Source organism: Talpa europaea (assembly GCF_964194135.1).
Source record: "Talpa europaea genome assembly, chromosome: 3".
Lineage (NCBI taxonomy): Eukaryota > Metazoa > Chordata > Mammalia > Eulipotyphla > Talpidae > Talpa > Talpa europaea.
In genome coordinates, this window is record NC_140069.1 from 62,228,087 (window position 1) to 62,253,073 (window position 24,987).

General features: G+C 37.9%; 1 protein-coding gene across 1 annotated transcript in view; it reads right to left on the reverse strand.

Annotated features, from left to right (window-relative positions):
- Positions 1 to 24,987, reverse strand: part of RP1 (RP1 axonemal microtubule associated) — a gene marked incomplete at its 3' end in the record, with an annotated part of 246,194 nt that overhangs the window by 107,989 nt on the left and 113,218 nt on the right. Inside the window, exons 8-11 of the mRNA XM_084230564.1 lie at positions 5,507 to 5,582; positions 4,606 to 4,682; positions 4,471 to 4,502; positions 4,174 to 4,303 (exon numbers count right to left, since the gene is read on the reverse strand). Of these exons, the coding sequence (XP_084086690.1) occupies positions 4,174 to 4,303; positions 4,471 to 4,502; positions 4,606 to 4,682; positions 5,507 to 5,582 (315 nt within the window). The remainder of the gene's footprint in view (positions 1 to 4,173; positions 4,304 to 4,470; positions 4,503 to 4,605; positions 4,683 to 5,506; positions 5,583 to 24,987) is intronic.

A 24,987-nucleotide genomic window follows, 5' to 3' on the forward strand; every position in this document is an offset into this window, starting at 1 on the left:
TATCCATTTCTCTACCCCAACATGTGGGTTGTGGATCTGACCTGGTACTTGAATGAGGTTGCTAAATATGATGACATCAAGAACGTCGTGAAGAAGACATCATAGGGACCCTCAAGGGGTACATTAAGAACCAGGCTGTCTACTGCAATTTCACAGTGACACCCACTCTTCTACCTTCAATGCTGGGCCTAGCATTGCCTTCAATGCACACTTTGTCAAACTCATTTCTTATATGACAATGAATTTGGCTATAGCAACAAGATGATGGACCTCATGGTCAACATGGCCTCCAAGGAGTTAGAGCCCCCTGGACCACCAGTGCTAAATTTCTCAGTCTCTGTGCCATCTACAACTCTGGGGAAAACCCAGAGGAAATTTGTCAGCCCCAGCACAAGAGGAAGAGGGGCAGCTCTCCTGCTCACCTGTGACCATGCAGGCATTTCTCTTCATGAAACTTTTTCCTTTGCAAGGCAGCAGCAACCGCTCTCCTGTTCATCTGTGACTATGCAGGCTATTCTTTCCCAAAGCAACTCTCTGCCTGTTGTCTCGGTACAAGCATCCGTTACTTTCCATTCCCTTTTTATATAAAAAACTTTCCCTTTTGGATATATTTTTAAAAAGTAGAAGAGGGCCTCCCTGGGGGCGCAAGGGGTTAAGACACAACCTATGAAGCTATCCGCAGCTGCCGCAGCACGAGTTCAATCCCCAGCCAGGGAGCAACCCACATCGCTCAGCAGACCTCTCCTGACTCACCCGCTGCTCCCATTAGCAGTATATTTCAGTCAATCTGCCTATTCTGTTCCCCACTCTATTTCTGGTGAATCCTCTCATCCCCACTCACACACCTCTGGCCTGTACCCCAGTTCTTGTATGCATAATAAAATAAATCTTTAAAAAAATTAAAATTAAAAAAAATTAAAAAGTGGAAGAGAGGCACCTTCCATTGCTGGAGAGTCCTTTCCCGACTCGTCCAAAGTCTAAATGCTCCTGACCTGCCACAGTCCAACCCTGACTCCCTGGAGAAGGCAGGAAGCTTAAGGAGGCCTGCCTTGTCATGTATCTCAATAAAGTACACTGTATTTGGCAAAGAAAAATAATATTACTGTAAAATGAGGAAACTACATGAATCTATGTTTAATAGAAAATCTTAGGAAATTTCAAGGGATGGGAAGTTTCTGAAATTGGCCCTGACCTAAAATAGTCATCAGGGGTTTAGTGTTAAACATTGAATTGTTTTGGCTGTCTGATCCTTATAGTTCTATATTTCAATAGAGACAGGAAGATGCTTGTAATTTTCATTGTCAATGTTGGTACAGAATTGCTTTTAACACCTAAGGGCTTATGACCATAAAATGAAGCTCCCTGTGGCATTTCAAAGATCTTTTCATGCTCTGCATCTGTTTTTAGAACCAGTGTTGCCAAGAAATGGTTCAGTAACTCTCAGAGAAATGAGCTATTTAAGTCTCTGAGTGTGGAAACAGCTAAATTCACAACCAGTTTGATAACTAAATAGGACTGGTCCATTGTGATTAAAAAAAGAAAGAAAGAAATATCATTTTGAGGAATGAAAATTTTAAGTCAAAATGTTTCAACAACATGGTCTTAAAATATTTTCCTGAAAAGATGTCCATGGGCCAGCACTGTTTCTCACAACACTTTCCAAACATGGGAAAACTTATTCATGAGTGTGAATTTATGGAAGACTGGGCATAACATCAGGAAGTAATACTGCAAGTAACTGTCACACATAAAGGACCTTTTGGCATAAAACTGTCATTTTTACGCATACTCCCGCATCTGTCCTTTTTTAGGAAAGCTCATTCTATCTTCTGTATTAAGGGACTAGCATATGAAGATACCAGAAACACTAATGGGTAAAAAGTTTCTCTAATTTCATCAACTATCTGCTAGTTTGGCCTGCACAGGGGCTCACATGCCTGGCAATTCATGCTAGTTGCAAACTGGAAATTTGCTGGGTTAAAGTGGGCTAGGAAACTTGGCTGATAGGGCATCAGTTCTTTCCTGAGGGGTCTCTCTAAATGGATGTCTAGGCTGAATCGTAACATAAGGGCTGGTTTCCAAGATTAATCCAAGAAGTGAAAGATAAAGATACAGATTTTGAAAGTTAGAACGTTGTTTCATCTGCATTCAATTAGTCAAAACAGAGAAAGACCTGACCTAACAAGAGCTGAGAATATTAACTCCACCCTAACATGGGAGTGGCAAGGTCTTTTTATAAACTAACTTATGGGACAGGTGTTTGAAGACAATTCTCCCTACTGCTGTCATCTTCCTTCATGGTCCAGTTCCTCTGAATAAAGGCATTCATAAAATATTTGTATAAGGAAACATTCCAAAATAGTAAAAACAAATCTTCTCATTCTCTCATTCTCTCTCATCTCCCCTCTTTTCTCTCTCTCTCTCTCTCTCTCTCTCTCTCTCTCTCTCTCTCTCACCTACCCCACCCCTGCCCTTACTCTCTCTTTCATTCTCTTCCCCCAACCCTCTGAAAGTGGCAACTCTATATACATAAAAGTGATAAAGTGATGTTTCCTGATTTGGGGATGCCCCTCCTTTAATTCACCCAACTGCCTATGTAGTTACCATCAGGTCTTCATCTCATGATATTGGGATGACTGAGGCTTGAGGAACTGACATAAGATATGGCTCTGGCTACTGTATTTGCTATGATGGGAAAAATGTTCTTAGTTTTTGACTTACTGCTCTTATATTCTCTGTAAGTAGGGGAAAACCTAGATCTTCCGCAGTTTTTTTTTTTTCTTTTTTTACTTGAAAAAATTCCAAAGGTAGAATTAAGCCTTTTTCTTTTTTTTTTATAAATTTTATTTTTATATTCCCCATACAATTGCAGCCCTTCCGCAGTTTTTGATTTAACAGTGGGGAGATTTTTATGACCACATTCGGAAATACAATCTGCTACATTCAACAAGGAAAGTGAGCATGAATATTGGCAAGAACCCCAGAGAATAGGATATGATAGGCCATTGTAAATGATATAAACAAATAAGTGATCCCAGGTGGAAACCAACAAGTAAGGAAAATATCTAAAGAACAGATTAATTCTGATGAAAAGCAACTGAAAAATATTCCTAGACTCCCACATATTTTCACAGAGGAGAAAAATGGTTTATTACCTTGGATCCCTAATATGAAATGAAGGTTATGTTTTGAAAAAATGCTATTTAAGTAAGTTAGTATCTCTAGCACATCTTAAAAGCTATTTCAGTACAGCAAAATTATATTCACAGATGCAGCAGGCAGGTTTTGTTTGAATAGTGAAGGTCTGTATTTCAAGAGAAAAAGGAGGTTGGTTTGGGTTATACTCAAAGAGCTACCATTATCAGTTTACTTCCTCATTAATTCTTATGGTCATGATTATGTGACATCAAATCTAGTTTTTCTTTGTCTAGTATTTCTTTTGTAATTTTTTTATATTTATACATACAAGAACTAGGGTGTAGGCCAGAGGTGCGGAGGGTGAGAGGATTCTCCAGAGAGAGAGTGGGGAGGAGAACACGCAGATTTACTGAAATACACTTTTAAGGGGAGCAGCAGGTGAGGCAGGAGAGGTCTGCTGTGCCATGTGGGCTAGCTCCCTGGCCAGGGATTGAACTCAAGCCATGGCGGTGACAGCACTAGCCTCAGCCCTGAGCCACCAGGGCAGGCCCTCCTTTGTACTTTTAATATGACACTAGCTATAAAAAAATACTATTATTAGAATTATTGTAGATATTAGTCTTCTTCATTAGATTACAAGTCTCTGGAACTCAGGATGTCTCAGCTATTTTGTGCCCCTCAAATTATTTAACAGCATTTGGAACAAAATAAGTATTTAATACTTAGTAAAACAAAAAATTCCTTAAATGGCTATACCATTTAAGAGTTAAAACTGTTGCTTTTTATGAGCAGTTAATATTAACTGCCTACATTTTATTCTTCAAATAAATAATAAGTTTTTTAATGATGTATTATTCTGCATAGTGGTATCTGACAAAGTTTGAAGTCTGTCATCTATTAATCATTTAAATATCCTAACAATGGTATAGTCATTTGAAAAAAGAAGTTTATCTGTGAATTAAATTAGGCCTAGAAATCTGCCTTTTTCCAGTTCCAAAACTGCCAGCATACCATGTGCCTCCCCCATGATATTACCATATTTATCTGTCTTCTCTCCAACTGCATCAACGGAACCATCTGGATGCAGACGGACAAACCCTCCAGTAAGCTTATTGTAGAATTGAAGAGTATTTCCTTTCATAAATTTCCAGCTTTCTGCAGCCCACTAAATAGAAAAACAGAACAAATAAAAAAAAAATACCAGTATGAGCAGATAAAGAGATTACTAAGAAATACCCCTTACTAAATTTTATATATTTGGTTTTAACACATCACAGAGCTATTTGGACATTGTTTGTATGAAACAACTTAAAGCCAAAAATAAAATCTTACTGTTTCTTTTCTTTTAAGTTCTAGCTTTTGCCCTGAGAATATAAAGAAAAGAGAGGATAGTTAATTTCATCACTTCCATGCTTTCCTCAAATATCATAAAAGAATTTCCAAAGAAATGTGAATCACATCACTCACTAGCAGAGACGATACTATTATCACTGGCATACAGTTTTCTGACAATTTTACCATCATCTTCCCCTTGATCCAGCCATCTGTGGAAAGGAAAGTATATTAAGTATATTCTGACTTTATATCTACACTAAGCATTGGCAATCTTCTAGCAGTTATCAGTGAGAAATAATGGATAACAGCAACTGGAAATATTGTAGATATTTAGTGGTTACAAGCAGAATAGAAAAATGGAAAAAGAGAATTATAAAAGGATTATGAGAGTACAACAGAGGTAGAAGTTGCTTTCAGGTACAGATGGAATATGCTTTTCCCTAAGCCACAGGTGATATTACTTAATAAATAAGTCTGTCTGTCAAGGTCATAGAATTTACATCCATTTGGGCCAATTATTTTACCTTCTCTTACCATCAATTACAGTTCCAACTAGAATCAGTGATTTCATAAATAGCTATTATTGGTTCCATATGCTAAGGGTAAAAAGGCAAGAAAGTTGAAAAAAGCAAATCTATCGCCATTATTGGGCAAATAACAAAAATCAAGATTTAGTGACAGTGGGTCAACAATGTCACAATGGTAGGAAAAACCACATACAACATTTATTATTTATTTATTTTCAGGCATAGAAAATAAAATTTTTATCATAGACTTGTTTTATTCTTACTAGTATGTGAATATAAAATATTTTTAGAACCTTAATTTACAAAAAAATAAATTTGTATAATCAGCAATGATGATAAACATAATAGACATCGCTAAATAGAAAAAGCAATGGCTACAAATACTGTTTACAAAAGGTATCCAAGAAAGCATAAATGACCGTGAATAACTGAATAAGCTATCAAGTTTTCCAAAATACATGAACTTGGAAGTTACATTAATTTGTTCAATGTAAAAGCACACAAACCTGTGGCAGAAGAAGGTATATTCATGATTTGTTGTAGGATCCTTGACTACTACATCATCAAGAAACCAGCCATTTCCTAAACACAAATTAAAGGGGAAAAAATGTGCTATGAGTATGTATGATCCAAGTATTAGTTCAAGTTTTGAAAAAGAGGTTCGAACTTAAAAATATTTCAAGGTTTCATGTTTCATGAGTAAATCTGATTTTCCAAAAAGTTGAAATTAGAACAATTCTGCAATTGTTCTTGGTCTCATGAACTGTATTTATAATATCGGATCTAATATCTTACAAAGTGTATATATATATCTGATGAGCTAGTGATACTTTTCATTTGTAAAATATGCACATAGAAAATATTACAGTTCAAATTTAGATTAAGTCTATACAAATTATGTATGTTGATAAGTTAGAAAATAAAGTTACTCAGAACTCTGTCCAACATATACAGAGCCAGTACGAAATGAAATCAGTAATCTTTTAAGTTTCTTTATTTTATATTAATTTGTAAACTAGAGTTGGTTAAAACACAACATAGTTTCATATAGACATAAAATGAAATATTTTAACTAGTGATAGTTTTTTTTTTATTTTTCATTTTTCATTTTTGCACTATGTATATGCATTTTCATCTTGGTTACAGTCCCCATACAATTCCCACCCCCCTTGTTTTGATTATACTCCCTCCCCCCCCATCTTGTAGTGTGTCTCTGGTTTGTAATTGCTTGTTGATTTTGATTTTTACTTTATTATAATTAGGTTTTTTCCTGGTCCCTTATTTAGTTTTTCTAAATTCCTGCTCTGAGTGAGACCATCTGGTATTTTTCTTTTTTTTTTTTACTCTCTACAAAAAATGAACTCAAAATATATCCCCCCTAATCAAAAATACTTGTGTCAATGATTTAATACTTACCAGCTATAGAATAAAACTTTTTTTAAAAAAAGATTTATTTATTTTTATGCAAGAACCCGGGTACAGGCCAGATGCGCTGGAGGGTGAGAAGATTCACTTAAGACAGAGCGGGGAACAGAACAGGCAGACTGAAGAAATACACTGCTGAGGGGAGCAGCAGGGCGAGACAGGAGAGGTCTGCTGCACCATGTGGGATTCTCTCCCTGGGGGCCCGGATCAAACTGGCGCTGCAGGCATTGTGAACAGCTTCACAGTGCTGTGCTCAACAGTCTGTGCCGCCAGGGAGGCTCTAGAATAAAACTCTTAACCAACGCATACAAGGGCCATCATTGCCTGGTTGTTGCTTGCTCTTCAAAATATTCCACAATCACATACTCCCATCATTGAACTATGCCAAATTTTTCATAGTCTCTAAATCCATGGCTCAAACTTAAGCATTCATCAGAACCACCAAAAGGGATATAAAAATGCAGATTGTGTACCTCACACTAATGACTCAGTAGTCCTGGAGTAGACAAACTAAGGTGACTGTCCCAGGTTGCCTTGAAGGGAGAGGCTTCCCCGGACGCAGGACTTTCAGTGCTAAAAGCAGTACAATGCCAGGTAAATCAGAATGAATGATCTTCCTAAAAAATGACTCCAAGAACTGAATTTTTAACAAGATCCCCATGCAAATGCTGAGGATCCAGGAACCACACTTTGAAAACCACTGCCATAAATGATTAATACTCATGATTCTAATACCTTTATACATGCTGTTCCCTCTGCCTGGAATGTCATCCCTGAAAATGCTTTCTTTCATTTTATCTTTAAGTGCTATAAAAATAAAATATCCATCTCCTTGTCTCCTTTGAAGAAAAACGAATTGTTACCAGAATGCTGAAATTAGTTTTAAGGGCTACTGTGGAGTCTATAAAGAAAACTCATGAAGATGACAAGATACTGATTTAAAAATATTTTGTAGATTAGCAGGTTTAATTAATTTCAAAATATTTATGTAAAAATTAATAATTTAAATTGTTAGACATGTTTTCCCTGTAAGCAGAAAGACTCAGAACTGGATTTAGAACTAAAGTATATGAGATTCTGAGAAAAGTCAAGCTGTCCTGGAGGGATTAAGCAGAAACAAAAATGGAGTTAAAGAGTTTATAAAGCTCTACTGAAGCATGCAATAAATAGTTTATATTATTTAAAATAGTATTCATCACTTAATATTTATATTGTATTGGACTGGTTTAAGAAAAGGTACACAGATGATATTGAAACCATGTATTATTTTAGCACCTTCCAAAAAAATCAGTTAATTTGTTCTACATAGTTTAAATATTTTATTTGCCTATATAGATTTTATCCACATGTCATCAAATTTGGGTCTTATGGTATAAATGGTTGGTGTCCTAGTATGGTACGGAGAGGCTTCATGCTTACTACACCATTTCCTCTTTTTCCTTACGCAAGAAGACTACATTTCCCTGCCTCTTCTGAAATTAAATAGAAGACCACATGACTCATTTCTTGTTAATGGAATGTGAATAAATGTAACAGAAGCCACTTGCAGACCTAGTCCTTTAACCATCCCCCACACTCATCCTGTGAACACCACTTTCTGTACTGGTCTCTGAAAGCCAGAGCCTGACTCTGAATACTGAATCACATACTGAATGCAAAAAAGTAAAACACAAAAACTTTCAGGAAAAATATCCTTTATGATCGAGGGCTACACAAATAGTTCTCAATCCCAAAAGTGTAATCCATAAAAGGAAAATTTAATAAACTGGACCTCATCGAAATGAAAAAGTCTGCCCTGCAAATCACCCTGTTAAGAGGATAATGACAAGCTACAGATAGAGAAAATATTGCAAACCATCTATCCAAAAACAATCTAGAATGTACAATATACAAAGAAATCTTTACAAAATTGCAAAGTCCATTACAAAATAAGCAAAGAACATTTCACTAAAGAGACTATAAAGATGGCAAATAAACACATGAAAATATGGCCAACACCATTACCTTTATGGAAATATAAATCAAAATGAAAATTAAAAAAATCATTGCATATCCATCAGAATGCCTGTTAAAAAAGAAGAAAACACTAAATATTGACAAAGATGCTGAGCAAATGGATTATGTATACATTGTTGGTGTGACTATAAAATGGTGGTGTCACTATGGAAAATATAGCAATTTCATGTAAAAACTACATGTGCGAACACCATATGACTACATCAGTTGCATTCCTGGATACTGATGCCAGAGGAAATATATTCTATTAACATTATCAAAAAAACTATACATAAATGTTCATTGCAACTTTGTTCATAAAGCCCCAAAGAGAGCAATCCAGATGTCCTTCAATGAGTGATTGGTTAAACAAAAGGAAATACATAACAAGGAACAAATATGCAGCAATAAAAAGGCTCAAACTACTTGAATGAATCATTAGAAAATGATAGAATGAAAAAGCCAATTAAATGGATAACATACTGTATGGTTTCACTTATACAAGTGTATTGAATTAAGAAAATTAGAGGTATATGGCACAGACTAGTAGTTGCCAGGTGTTAAGAACAAGGAGTCTGGGGAATAGAGTAAGCATGGTGGATGTGACTAGAAAGGGAAATAAGGTATCATTGTAGTGACAATACTGTGTCTGTTTTTTTTAATAATAAATTTTATTTTTATATTCCCCATACAATTGCGACACCCCCATTCTGACCCCAATCCCTCCCCTCCCGTCCCTCACCCCCCAAAAAAGTGTCTCCAGTTCATAGTTTTTTGTTGATTTTGATTTTCACTTTCTTATAGTTATTCAATTTCCTGGTCCCTTATTTAAGTTTTCTAGATTCCTGCTATGAGTGAGACCATCCGGTATTTTTCTTTTTCTTTTTGGCTTATTTTGCTGAGCATGATCCCTTCCAGCGCCATCCATGTTGCTGCAAATTGCATGTGTTTATCTTTTTTGAATGCTGAGTAATATTCCATGGTATATATGTACCACATCTTCTTGATGCAGTCATCTATTTTTGGGCATTTGGGCTGTTTCCAAAGCTTAGCTATTGTAAACAGTGCTGCTATAAAAATAGGGGTGCAGGTGTTCTTTGGAATTGATGTTTCTGTGTCCTTTGGGTAAATACCTAGGAGTGGAATTGCTGGATCATATGGAAGCTCTATGTTTAGTAGGTCCAGAAACCTCCACACAGCTCTCCATAGTGGTTGGACCAGTTTGCACTCCCACCAACAGTGCAGAAGAGTTCCTTTTTCTCCACACCCTCGCCAACACTTGTTGTTGCTAGTTTTTTTAATATGTGCCATTCTCACTGGTGTAAGATGGTATCTCATGGTAGTTTTGATTTGCATTTCCCTGATGACAAGTGATGTTGAACATTTTTTCATATGTCTGTTGGCCATTTGCATTTCCTCTTCAGAGAAGTTTCTTTTTAGCTCTTCTGCCCATTTTTTGACTGGATTATTTTCTTTGTTGTTCTTGAGTCTCATCAGCTCTGCAGATTTTTGTGATCAGTCCTTTATCATTAGTGTTGTATGCAAAAATGTTCTCCCAGTTGGTAGGGTTTCTCTTTGTTTTTGTTATTGTCTCTTTTGCTGTGCAGAAGCTCTTTAATTTGATGTAGTCCCAGCTGTTTATCTTTGCCTTCACTATCACTGCTTTGGGTGATGTGTCTGTAAAGATGTCTTTGATGTGCAAATCACGTAGTGTTTCGCCTATATTTCCTTCTATGTATTTTATGGTTTCAGGTCTTATGTCTAGTTCTTTAATCCATTTTGAGTTGGTTTTTGTGTATGGTGTGAGGTAGTGGTCAAGCTTTATTCTTTTGCATGTAGCGACCCAGTTTTCCCAGCACCATTTATTGAACAAACTTTCTTTGCTCCATTGCATAGTCTTTGCTCCTTTGTCAAAGATTAGTTGACCATAAATCTGTGGGTTTATTTCTGGATTTTCTATTCGATTCCATTGGTCTGTATGTCTGTTCCCATTCCAATACCATGCAGTTTTGATGATTATGGCTTTGTAGTATAGTTTGAAATCTGGGAGTGTGGTGCCCCCATTTCCTTCTTTTTTTTTCAGTAGAGCTTTGGCTATTCGGGGTTTTTTGTGATTCCATATGAATTTCATCAATAATTGTTCTATTTCTTTGAAGAATGACATTGAAATTTTGATTGGAATAGCACTGAATCTTTATATTGCTTTTGGTAGGATGGCCATTTTTATAATGTTTATTCTTCCAATCCATGAGCAGGGGGATGTCTCTCCATTTCTTTGTGTCTTCTTCTATTTCTTTTCACAGTGTTTTATAGTTTTCTTTGTATAGGTCCTTTAAATCTTTTGTTAGATTTATTCCCAAATATTTGATTTTTTTTTGTTTCGATAATAAAAGGGGTGGTTTTTTTGATTTCTTCTTCTTCAGATTTATTGTTTGTGTATAGGAAGGCTACTGACTTTTGCGTGTTGATTTTGTATCCTGCCAATTTACTGAATTGATTGATGAGTTGAATTAGTTTTTCTGTGGAGATTTTGGGGTTCTCTATGTATATTATCATATCATCTGCAAATAGTGATAGTTTGACTTCTTCTTTTCCTATTTGGATTCCTTGGATGTCTTTCTCTTGTCTTATTGCTCTGGCTAGGACTTCCAGTATAGATTGAAAAGCAGTGGTGAGAGTGGACATCCTTGTCTTGTTCCAGATCTTAATGGAAATGCTTTCAGCTTTTCACCATTGAGAATGATACTGGCTGTTGGCTTGTCATAGATGGCCTTTATGATGTTGAGGTATGTTCCTTGTATCCCGAGAATTTCAAGGGCTTTTATCATGAATGGGTGTTGCACTTTGTCGAAAGCTTTCTCAGCATCTATTGATATTATCATATGGTTTTTATATTTCTTTTTGTTGATGTGTTGAATAACGTTCATTGATTTTCGGATGTTAAACCATCGTTGTGTCCCTGGAATGAATCCGACTTGGTCATGGTGAATTATCTTATGGATACGTTGTTGGATTCTGATAGCTAAAATTTTATTGAGGATTTTTGCATCAGTGTTCATTAGGGAGACTGGCCTGTAGTTTTCCTTTTTTGTGTTGTCCTTATTCGGTTTTGGTATTAGTGTAATGTTGGCTTCATAGAACGTTTTTGCTATTGTCCCTTCCTTCTCAATTTTTTGGAAGAGTTTATGAAGGATCGGCACTAATTCGTCTCTGAATCTTTGGTAGAATTCATTTATAATTCCATCAGGTCCTGGGCTTTTGTTTTTGGGGCAGTTTTTGATAACCATTTCAATTTCACTAATTGTAATTGGTCTGTTTAGGTGTTCTATTTCTTCTTTATCTAGCTTTGGGTGATTGTAGAGTTTTAGGAATTTGTCCATCTCCTCTAGATTGTTGAACTTGTTTCCATATAACTGTTCATAGTAGTTACTGATTATTCTTTTGATTTCTGCTGTGTCCATTGTGATTTCGCCTCTTTCATTTATGATCCTATTTATTTGTGCTTTCTCCCTTTTTTCCTTTGTGAGCCTGGCTAGGGGTTTGTCTATTTTATTGATTTTTTCAAAGAACCATCTCTTGGTTTCATTGATCTTTTGGATTGTTTTTTTAGTTTCAATTTCATTTATTTCTGCTTTGGTTTTTATTATTTCTTTTCTTCTATTGGTTTTGGGGTTTTTTTGTTGTTCTTTTTCTAGATCTCTGAGCTTCGAGATTAGGTTGTTTCTTTGAGTTCTTTCTTGTTTTTTGATGTGAGCTTCTATTGCTATATATTTTCCTCTTATTACTGCTTTTGCTGCATCCCATACATTTAGGATATTGGTGTCCTCCTTGTCATTCAATTCAAAGAATTTTTTAATTTCTTCTTTGATCTCCTCATTAGTCCAGTGGTCTTCCAGTAGTGTGGTTTTTAATCTCCATGAGGTAAGATAGTTCCTTGCCTTCTTTTTATGGTTTATTTCTAGCTTGATGCTTTCATAGTCAGAAAAGATGGTTGGTATAATTTCAATCTTGGTGTATCTGTTGATGTTTGTCTTGTGCCCCAGTATGTGATCAAGAATGATCCATGTGCGCTTGAGGAAAATGTGTACTCCGTTTTTTTGGGGTTTAGTGTTCTACAGATGTCTGTTAAGCCCAAATGCTCTAGGTCCTTATTTAGAGCTTTAGTTTCTTTACTTATTTTTTGTCTTGTTGATCAATCGATTGTTGACAGTGGTGTGTTGAAGTCTCCCACTACGTATGTGTTTTCTCTGATATCTGTTTTCAGAGAGGACAACAGTTGTCTGATATATTTTGGTGCTCCTTCGTTTGGTGAGTATATGTTACTGTGTGTTATTTCTTCTTGAAGTATTGTCCCCTTGATCATATTGTAGGGACCATTGGGGTCTCTTTTTATTTTTTTGAGTTTGAAGTCTGTTTTATCTGATATAAGTATAGCTGTTCCTGCTTTCTTTTTTGGTCCATTTGCTTGTAGGATTGTTTTCCATCCTTTAACTTTGAGTCTATTTTTATCTTTTGTAGCTAAATGTGTTTCCTGGAGACAGCAAAAGGTTGGGTTTTGTTTCCTAATCCAGCCTGTAACTCTCTGTCTTTTTATTGAAGACTTTAGTCCATTTACATTTAGAGTTAATATTGATATGTTAGCATCTGTATTTGCAATTGTGTTTGTCTTTCCTTTGAATTTATTTATTTATTCTTTAAATTTTTTTTTTGGTCTTCTTTCGTTGTTATTCGTCCCTCAGAGGTTATGGCTTTAGGATTCCTTGTAGTATTTTTTGGAGTGGGGTTTAGTCGTAATGAAATTCCGGAATTTCTGTTTGTCTGGGAAGGTCCTTATTCTTTCTTCATAGAGGAAGGAGAGCTTTGCGGGATAGAGTATTCTTGGTTGGCATCTGTTTTTTTGGAGTTTGTTGACCTTGTCCCTCCACTCTCTCCTTGCCCGTAGTGTTTCTTCAGAGAAGTCTGATGTCAGCTTGATTGGTTTTCCTTGGAATGTTATCTGTTTCTTCCCTCTTGTCAGCTTCATTATTTTTTCCTTGTCCTGAATTCTTGGGAGCTTTACTATTATGTGTCTTGCTGTATTTTTCCTTTCGTCGTGGAAGTTTGGTGTTCTTCTTGCTTCTTGTATATCAATTTTCAGCTCCTTCTTCGCATTTGGGAAGTTCTCTTCAATTATCTCCTGGAATATTTTCTCTGTTCCTACATCTCTCTCCTCTCCTTCTGGAATTCCTATAACTCTTATATTTCCTTTCCTCATGGAGTCAGATAGTTCCCGAAGTCTTTCTTCATTCTTTTTCCTTCGTACTTCTCTTTCCTTTTCTGTTTTGGTTCTTTTTATTTCTGTGTCTTCAAGAGTACTTATTCGTTCTTCCATTTCATCTATTCTGCTTTCATTGCTTTTCCCAGAGTTCTTTAGTTCCTCCATTAATTCTTTGATCTCCTGCATTTCTTTTACGTCCCTCTTTAGGGGCTCAATTTCATTCTTCTGACCATTGTTTTCCCTCTTTAGGGACTCAATTTCCTTCTTCTGATCATTGTTTTCCTTTATGACTTCTGTCACTTTTTTAATCATGGCAATTTTAAATTCTCTTTCTGGAAGGCTCGGAAGGCTCAGAAGTTCTTCCAAGTTACTGTCGTTGCAATCTGGGGGGTGGTTTTCTTTTTGTGGTGTGCTTCTTTCCTGAGGAGTTGTTAGGTTGTGTGTGGTTCTTCTACTCCCTACTGTCTGTTTTCTAATTTATCATATGCATTGGGACACTGTGTTGCTCGGACTGGCCAGCATCTTGGGTGAACTTCTCCGCTCCCCTCTGGCTCCTCCAGGAGCCATCTCTGGCTTCTGGGGGAGCTTTCTGCTGGTTTTAGGCAGTCTTTACTGAAGAAATGTCCCTGATCTAAAATGGCGAAGCGGGACGCAGTCCCTGTGCATCCGGTCTCAGGCACACTCTTCTGCGCTCCCGGTCTGCCCCGGACATGGGTCCCTTCTCCCTTTTGGGCTCAGACTGCTGGTTGGAAGGGGCCTGGCGTGGGCTAACTTCCCAGCTGGCCACTGGGTCCTCCAGAAGCCTTCTGCCCTTTTCAAGAAGTCTTTTCTTAAGAAATTTCCCTGTTCTATGGGGTGTTATTGACTTTTTTTTCTGGTCGCTAGGTGGCGGGAGAGATCTCTCCTATTGTCCTGGGGGGCTGCTTTTCAACGCCCCCTCCCCTCCGTGGGACAGGGAACAGATCGATAATGGTAGGGTAAACCTCAACGGCTTTGGGGTGCTGTGTCTGCCTTGTGCCCCACCGTCGTGGAGAACCCACGCCCTGAATTTCATGTCCCGGGTCTCAGTTCCAAAGCCCTCAGGTCCAGGATGCGGGCTGTAGCCCAGTTCAGTGGCTCGGGAATGGCGCCTTTTGCACCCCGCTCCCGTGCCTGGGCACCTGGTTCCTGCTTACTCAGTGAGGGACTTTCACCTCAGTGATGGCCTCCGCATGTCTCCTGCAAGCCTAGGTCGCAGGCGCGGGGACCTGGGCAGCCGTGATCCGGATCTACCTTTGCTTGTCAAGCGCGCCAAGCACGCCGCTTTTCCGCGCAAGCTTACCGGCCGGCCCGGGGCTGTGTGTGGGTCTCCTCCAGAGTCTTTTTGTTCTCTAATGGCGCCGGGAGCCATTCGCTCCCCGCCGAGGCGAATCCTGCAGGGTTCTCCACAGCTCCCGTTCACGGGGTGTGATGGCTGAAATAGTTCCTTTGCACTCACAGTCCCGCTTGCTGCGTAGTTTGTTCTTGTTGGTCGTTTTAGTTTGTTTTTTTCCTCCTCTCTGCTGGTCGGAGTGTGCTGACTCTGTGGGTGGGGGAGGGGAGCAGGGTTCTATGCTTTCCTCCCTTCTAGTCCTCTTTTATGGCAACTTTCTTCTTCGGGCAGTTTGCTGGAGTCACCCGTTTATCTTCCATGTCCCAGTTCTCACTGGGACCTGCCGCTTTTCCTCCCTATTAACTGTTTTTAATGGGAGATCTTACTCGCAGCGTCTCCTCGCCGCCATGTTGCTCTGATCCACCTATAGTAGCTTTAAAAGGTTAGTTTTGAATTGGTCTTATCTGATCTTTTATTAACTGTCTCTATATTCCACATGTAAATGGCACCACTTGGTATTTGACTTTCTTTTTCTGACTTACTATGCTTAGCCTATCCCTTCCAGCTCCATCTATGTTACCTAAAATTGTAGAAGTTTATGTTTTTGATTGCTAAGTAGTATTCCATTATGTATATATATCTCATCTTCAATATCCAGTCATCTGTTTCTGAGCACTTAGGTTGATCTTATAGCTTACCTGAAAATAGTGTTACAATGAAACTGGGAGTGCAATTTTCCTTTCAAATTAGTGTTTTTGTGTTCATGGGGTATATATCTAGGAGTGGAATTTCTGGCTCATATGTTAGATTCATTTTTAATCTTTTGAGAAGACTTCGTACTGACTTCCATTGGGATTGGACCAATCTACATTCCCACCAACACTGTAAGAAGGATCCTTTTTCTCCAAATTCTTGCCAGCACTTACTGTTTTTGGTCTTTTTGATATGGGCCTTCTCTAAAAGGAATGAAGTGCTCTCCCATTGTAGTTCTGATTTGCATTTCCCCAATGATAAGTAATAATAGCCAATTTTTCATGTACCTATTGACCATCTGTATGTCTTCTTTTGAGAACTGCCGATTTAGCTTTTCTGGCCAACTTTTGATTGAGTTGTTTTCTTTTTGTTAATTTACATGCATTCTTTGTAGATCTTGGATATCAGCCCACTAACAGATATATGGTGTGTTGAATATTTTCTCCAGTTCAGTACGGTGTGTTTTTGTTTTGGTTATGGTTTCTTTCATGTGCAGAAGCTTTTTAATTTGATGTAGTCCTAATTATTTATAGTCTTTTGTTTTCCTTGTTTACAATTTATCAATTCATCCATTGATGGACACCTAGATTGTTTTCCATATCTTGGCTACTATATCAACACTGCAATGAACATCTTTTTGAATAATTTACATTTTTTCAAATAATTACACAGAAGTTGAATTTTTGGATAATATGATAGTTCTTTTATTTGTTGAGGAATCTCCATATGGTTTTCCACACTGGCTGCATCAATTTACATTCTCATCAACAGTACACAAAGGCTCCCATTTCTTCTCATCCTTGCTAACACTTATTAGTTCTTGCCTTGCAGACAGATTCTATTTAACAGGTGTAAGGCTATATCTCATTGTGCTTTTGATTTGCATTTCCACAATGATAAATGATGATGACTGTCTTTTCAAGAAGCTTGCACATTTTTACGTCCTTTTGGAAAAAATGTTTATATACATCATCTGTGTGTTGCTAAATCCCATTGCTTATATTTTTCCATTAAGTTATGTGAGTTCTCTATACATTTTGGATATTAACCCTTATAAGATATTTATGGTTTGCAAATATTTTCTCCCTGTGAATAGGTTGTCTTTTTATTTAGTTGATTTCCTGACTTGATCTATTGTCACTTACTTATTGTGGGGTTTGGTGTTTCCTGTTGCTTTTTGTTTTTGTTTTTCTTTTTTTTTCTTTTGAAGTCAGACACAAAATGATCTAATATCAAGAAAAGTAACACCTATGTTTCCTTACAGAAGTCTTACGTGTTATATTTAAGGTTTTAATCCATTTTAGCTAATTTTTATGCTTTTGAAATACAGTGGTTCAATTTCATTCTTTGAAAGTGGCTGTCCAGTTTTCCTATCACTATATATTGAAGATACTTTCCCCATTGTATATTCTTGAGTTCTTTGCTGTAAGTAAATTAACCATATCTGAGTGATTATTTCTGAACTTTCTATGTTCCACTGATTTATGTGTCTGTTTCTATGCTAATACTATACTGTTTTAAGTGCTATAGCTTTGAAATACTGTTTGAAAGCAGAGAACATGCCTCCAACTTTTATCTTCTCTCTCAAACTTAGTTATCCATGATCTTTTATGGTTCCATACAAATATTTAGTATTTGCTTGTTTCCTTTATGTGAAAAAAATGCCATTTGAATTTTAATAGTAATTGCACTGACTCCTAAATTGCTTTGTATAGTATAAACATTTTTACAATATTAATTCTTACAATCTATGAGCATGGAATTACTTTACCTTTATTTGGGTTTTCTTCCATTACTTTTCTTAAAAGATTTGTTTTATATATTTATGCATACAGAGCTCGGATGTAGGACAGAGGTGCAGGGGATAGGGCAGGAGGGATGTGAGAGGATCCACCAGAGATAGAGTGGGGAGCAGAACAGGTGGGTCTATTGAAATGCACTGCTGAGGGGAGCAGCAGGTGAGACAGAAGAGGTCTGCTGCACCATGTGGGTTGGCCCCCGGCCAGGGATCGAAAGTACTGCAGTAGCTGCCAAGAGTTTCACAGTGCTGAGACAACCCCTTCAGGCACCAGGGAGGCCCAGTTTTCTTACACTACTTTCATCAATGTTTGATAGTTTTCAGTATACAGATCTCTCATCCCTATTTCTAGGTATTTCATTTTCTTTGGTGCAGTTGTAAATGGTATTGTGATCTCATTCCTTTTTCTCGTAGTTCACTAACAGCGTATAGAAATATAACTTTTTTTTAAGATTTATGTATTTATTTATTTAATTTTTTTGTTTTGTTTTGTTTTTTGGTTCTTTTTTTTTATTTTATTTTTTTAAAATAATAAATTTTATTTTTATATTCCCCCATACAACTGCACATGCAACATTCTGACCCCAATCCCTCCCCTCCCGCCCCCGCCCCCCTAAAAGTGTCTCTGGTTCATAGTTTTTTGTTGATTTTGATTTTCACTTTCTTATAGTTATTCATTTTCCTGGTCCCTTATTTAAGTTTTCTAGATTCCTGCTATGAGTGAGACCATCCGGTATTTTTCTTTTTCTTTTTGGCTTATTTCGCTGAGCATGATCCCTTCCAGCGCCATCCATGTTGCTGCAAATTGCATGTGTTTATCTTTTTTGAATGCTGAGTAATATTCCATGGTATATATGTACCACATCTTCTTGATCCAGTCATCTATTTTTGGGCATTTGGGCTGTTTCCAAAGCTTAGCTATTGTAAATAGTGCTGCTATAAACATAGGGGTGCAGGTGTTCTTTGGAATTGATGTTTCTGTGTCCTTTGGGTAAATACCTAGGAGTGGAATTGCTGGATCATATGGAAGCTCTATGTTTAGTAGGTCCAGAAATCTCCACACAGCTCTCCATAGTGGTTGGACCAGTTTGCATTCCCACCAACAGTGCAGGAGAGTTCCTTTTTCTCCACAAGGATTTATGTATTTATTTATACAAGCACTGAGTACAGCCAGAAGCGCAGGAGGGTGAGAGAATTCACCAGAGACAGAGTGGAGAGCAGAACAGGCAGACTGATGAAGTACACTGCTAAGGGAAGCAGCGGGCACGGCAGGAGAGGTCTGAGCACCATGTGGGACCCTCGCCAGCGGCTGGGGATCAAACTGGTGCTGCAGAGGCTGTGGGCAGCTTCGCAACCCAGCACTCAACCGCTGCGCCACCGGGGAGGCCCTACAATATGTTTTTTTAATATTAATTTTGTACCCTTTCACTTTTAACTTAATTTGCTTATTATGGTATTTTCTAATAATTTAATAAATTATTAAATGGGATGTCTCCACACCTACAGAAAATTTTACATTAAGCATTACTTCCTCCACACAATTCTCTGACACATTTTAGATCACTTATTCAACAACCTCTCCAAAAATCATTGTATTACCTACACTGAACATTATCACTAAGTTAGAAGCACAATTCTACCATCATATATGCAAAAAATATATATGACTTCAGATACTATGTATTAAGTCTCACATATAAAGAAAAAGAATTCTGTAAACATGCAGTACATATACATTGTAGCTTATCTTTTTTTAACTATTTTTTAATTTAAATTTTATTTTTATATTCTCCATACAATTACAATCTCCTTATTTTGACCCCACTCCCTCCTTTCCCCACCCCCCACTCCCGATAGAGTGCCTCTGGTTCATAGTTGTTTGTTGATTTTGATATTTTCTTTCTTATAGTTATTCTTTTTCCTGATCCCTTATTTAAGTTAATAGGAGGAGAATGTATAATCATATTTTGTAATCAATGTCATCAATTATACCTTAGTTTTTGTGCATTACCACTTCAATATATTTTTCCTGCCTTCACTATCCTCTGCTACAAAAAGCCACATGTTTGAAAATTTGAATCAATTTTAATAAAATTGTTAGTGTCCTCTTTATCTGGAAAAGTCCCCCACAGATGTTATGAAAGGGCTGGAATTTAAGGGAATTTATAAGACTGCTTGATTACTAGAAAAGTTAACCACAGAGATTCTCATCATTGCTTTTTAATAGAAACAATAATTTATCCAGTTTTCAAACTACTGCCAAACTTCTCTGTAATCTAGGTTTACTACAATTTCTTCAGTAGCTTTTCTTGTTCTTCCCATCTTAAAATCAAATAACTGTTTGAGAAGACTCTAAGATTTTGTGAGAGAAAAATTATAATAGTAAGAGTGAGGTTTCTTAGAATATTTCTGGAACAATCCTCTCAATTGTTTCATGTCTTGAATTATAAAATGGACATAAATGATGGTAGTTGCTTACAAACACCAGTAACTAGAGATTAATTATCTGTGATCCAGGGATTGAGGATTTGGTAGATACTGAAGTCCAATTCTATTTTTATACAGAATTATCACTACATATCCAATTATAAGCAGTGATAAAAGAGAGGTGCACATAAGGAGGAGAACTGTTTCTTTTTAAAATAAAGTAACTATGTAATAGAAATGCAGTAAATGTTGACTAAATAAATTCAACTGTTATATCAGTTGAATAATAATAATAATAATAAGTGGCAAACACAACCAGTAAGTTAATACTGTTTACCCCAGCCATTTCCACCACTACTGACTCCCAAATGTGTTCTTGAATTAATACCTGTTAATTAAAAATATATAGAGGTAAAAAGGCAAGATTATAGAGAATTTTTTTAGTTTCACTCTTAAAATGTATGTAAACAAGACACATGAATTTTATAAATCAAAATCTTCAACTGATACAGAAAATGGTAAGTTTCAAATGGAGCATCAAATTTTAAAGTTTCTGCACAATAAGAGAAACTATCATCAAAATGAAAAGACATTCTACTGAATGAGAAAAATCATTTGCACATCATATGATAAATATACATAAAATTCATAAACTCAACAATAATGAACAACCCAATTGAAAAATGGGCAAAGGATCTGAACAGACACTTCTCTAAAGATATGTAAGATTCTTCAAGCATATGAAATACATTCATTAGCTCTTTTTATTAGTGAAATGTAAATCCAAATGAGATGTGGAATATATACAAAATGGAGTACTACTGTACTTTATTAAAAAAAAAGATGAAAGCCTATCTAGGCTCTAGGATGAACCGAGACAGAATTATTCTTACTGAAATAAGTCAGAGAGAGAAGATAAATACCAAATGATTTTACTCATATGTGGTATATAATGAAAGCAAACAAAGAGATAAACTAAATTAAAAACTGAACTTTTAGGGGCCTCCTTGGTGCCTCAGGGGTTAATGTTTCAGTGCTATCAAGCTACTGCCAGCCACTGCTGCTTAACCCACATGGTGTTGCAGACCTCCCCTGTCTCACCTGCCGCTCCCCTCAGCAGTGTATTTTAGTAGATCTGCCTGTTCTGCTCCCCACTCTGTCTCTGGTGAATCCTCTCACCCCTGTACCTGTGGCCTACACCACAGTTCTTTTATGCATAAATAAATAAAAATAAATCTTAAAAAATAAACTGAACTTTTAGACTATACAATCAATCAGTGTTTAGCAGAGGAGTAGGGGGAAGGAGGGTGGGTAGATATGGTTAAAGGGATCAAGTGTATGGTGAAGAACAAAACTGGACTTTTATAGATAAATTTAATGTAGTATATAATAGGTTGATTTTTTAATGATGCACACCTGAAATTTAATATTATGACACAATTTTAACAAAGAAAAATTAAATATTTTTTTAAATCTGAGTCTATTGATCATTTACTATAAAATGCATACTTAGTTTATAAACAGTCTCTTATCACCCTCACAATACCTAAGGTAGTAATCACATTTTGCAGAGTATGACTGAAGCTCAGAGAGGTTAAGTGATTTATTTGCTCAAGATCAAAAATTGACAAGTGACCAGGTGGAGATTCCAATCTATACTATGGCTTAGATTCTAGAATTATCTTCACTAAGTGACAGCAATGATACCAGTTACTGAAATTGTTGTGGAAAACTGGTAAAATTAGAATTTGGAGCAAAAACCCAAGGCTTTAACTCTCAATTAGTATCAGAATCAAAGTAAAATCAGAAACTTTCAGGATTTAAAATCATCCTGGGGGAAAGGGGCGGAGCAACATAGCGGCGAGGAGACGCTGCGAGTAAGATATCCCATTAAAAAAAGTTAATAGGGAGGAAAAGCGGCAGGTCCCAGTGAGAACTGGGACACTGAAGATAAACGGACGACTCCAGCAAACTGCCCAAAGAAGAAAGTTGCCATAAAAGAGGACCAGAAGGGAGGGAAGCGCAGAACCCTGCTCCCCTCCCCCGCCCACAGAGGCAGCACTCTCCGACCAGCAGAGAGGAGGGAAACAACAAACCAAAACAGCCAACAAGAAAAACGGACGCAGCAAGAGGGACTGTGAGTGGAAAGGAACTATTTCAGCCACCACACCCTGTGAACGGGAGCTGTGGAGAACCCTGCAGGATCCGCCGCGGAGGTGAGCTCCAGGCGCCATTAAAGAGAGCCCCGCCCCCCAGGAGGAGACCAGCACCAGCACACAGCTTGCGCGGAAACCGCGGAGGCCCTCCCTGAGTGAGCAGGAACAAGGCGCCCAGGCAGGGAAGCGGGATTCAAAAGGTGCCATTCCCGCGCCACTGATCTGGGCTACAGCCCGCATCCTGGAACTAAGGGCTTTGGAACTGAGACCCGGGGCACGAAATTAGGGGCGTGGGTTCCCCACGACGGTGGGGCACAAGGCAGATAAAGCACCCCAAAGCCGTTGAGGTGTACCCTACCGTCCCCACTCTGCTCCCTGTCCCACGGGGTGGAAAATCAGCTCCCCAAGGGCTCTAGGAGAGATCTCTGGCGCCACCTAGCGACTTGAAGCCAGCAGAGGCTCCTGAAGGAGCTAGTGTCCAGCTGGGGAGTTAGCCCACACCGGGCCCCTTCCGAACAAGTAGTCTGAGCCCACAGGGAGAGCGAGCACCCACAGCCGGGGCAGACCAGGAGCGCAGAAGAGTGTGCCTGAGACCAGACGCGCAGGGAGTGTGTCTCACATCACCATTTTAGAACAGGGACATTTCTTCAGTAAAGACTACCTGCAGAAGGCTTCCTCAGGAGCCAGAGGTGAGCGGGGGAAGTTCGCCCACGCCAGACCCCCTCTGGCCTGCAGTCCAAGCCCAGAGGGGGAGCAGGAACCCACCGCCGGGGCAGACCAGGCGCACAGGGGAGTGTGTCCCCACATCGGCATTTTACAACAGGGACCTTTCTCCAATAAAGACTGCTTGAAACTGACAGATGACTCCTGGAGGAACCAGAGGGGAGCAGAGAAGCCCACCCAAGATGCCGGCCAGTCCCAACAACACAGTGTCCCAACGCATACGGCAAATTAGAAAACAGACAGTAGGGAGGAGAAGAACCACACGCAACCTAGCAACTCTGCAGAGAAAAAGCACACCACAAAAAGAAAACCAGCCCCCAGATTGCAACGACAGTAACTTGGAAGAACTTCTGAGCCTTCCAGAAAGAGAATTTAAAATTGCCGTGATTAAAAAACTGACAGAAGTCATAAAGGAAAACAACGATAAGGGAAAAATAATCAACGATCAGAAGAATGCAATTGAGTCCCTAGAGAGGGAAAACAATGGTCAGAAGAAAGAAATTGAGTCCCTAAAGAGGGAAGTAAAAGAAATGCAGGAGATCAAAGAATTAATGGAAGAACTAAAGAATTCTGGGAAAAGCAATGAAAGCAGAATAGATGAAATGGAAGAACGAATAAGTAATCTTGAAGACACAGAAATAAAAAGAACCAAAACAGAAAAAGAAAGAGAAGTACAAAGGAAAAAGAACGAGGAAAGACTTTGGGAACTATCTGACTCCATGAGGAAAGGAAATATAAGAGTTATAGGAATACCAGAAGGAGAGGAGAGAGATGTAGGAACAGAGAAAATATTCAAAGAGATAATTGAAGAGAACTTCCCAAATGTGAAGAAGGAGCTGAAAATTGATATACAAGAAGCAAGAAGAACACCAAACTTCCACGACGAAAGGAAAAATACAGCAAGACACATAATAGTAAAGCTCCCAAGAATCCAGGACAAGGAAAAAATAATGAAGCTGGCAAGAGGGAAGAAACAGATAACATTCAAAGGAAAACCAATCAGGCTGACATCAGACTTCTCCGAAGAAACACTACGGGCAAGGAGAGAGTGGAGGGACATAGTTAACAGACTCCAAGAAAACAGATGCCAACCAAGAATACTCTATCCCGCAAAGCTCTCCTTCCTCTTTGAAGAAAGAATATGGACCTTCCCAGACAAACAGAAACTCCGGAATTTCATTGCAACTAAACCCCCACTCCAAAAAACACTACAAGGAGTCCTAAAGCCAGAACCTCAGAGGGACGAATAACAATGAAAGAAGGCCAAAAAAAAAAAGTTATTACAAGAATAAATAAATAAAATCAAAGGAAAGACAAACACAATGGCAAATACAGATGCTAACATATCAATATTAACTCTAAATGTAAATGGACTAAACTCTTCAATAAAAAGACACAGAGTTGCAGCCTGGATTAAGAAACAAAACCCAACCTTTTGCTGTCTCCAGGAAACACATTTAGCTACAAAAGATAAAAATAGGCTCAAAGTTAAAGGATGGAAAACAATCCTACAAGCAAATGGACCAAAAAAGAAAGCAGGAACAGCTATACTTATATTAGATAAAACAGATTTCAAACTCAAAAAGATAAAAAGAGACCCCAATGGTCACTACATTATGATCAAGGGGACAATACTTCAAGAAGAAATAACACTCATTAACATATACTCACCAAACGAAGGAGCACCAAAATATATCAGACAACTGTTGTCCTCTCTGAAAACTGACATCAGAGAAAACACATACGTAGTGGGAGACTTCAACACACCACTATCAACAATGGATAGATCAACAAGACAAAAAATAAGTAAAGAAACCAAAGCTCTAAATAAGGACCTAGAGTAATTGGGCTTAACAGACATCTATAGAACACTAAACCCCAAAAAAACGGAGTACACATTTTTCTCAAGCGCACACGGATCATTCTCCAGGATCGATCACATACTGGGGCACAAGACAAACATCAACAGATACACCAAGATTGAAATCATATCAACCATCTTTTCTGACCATGAAGGCATCAAACTAGAAATAAACCATAAAAAGAAGGCAAGGAACTTTCCTACCTCATGGAGATTAAAAACCACACTACTGGAAGACCAC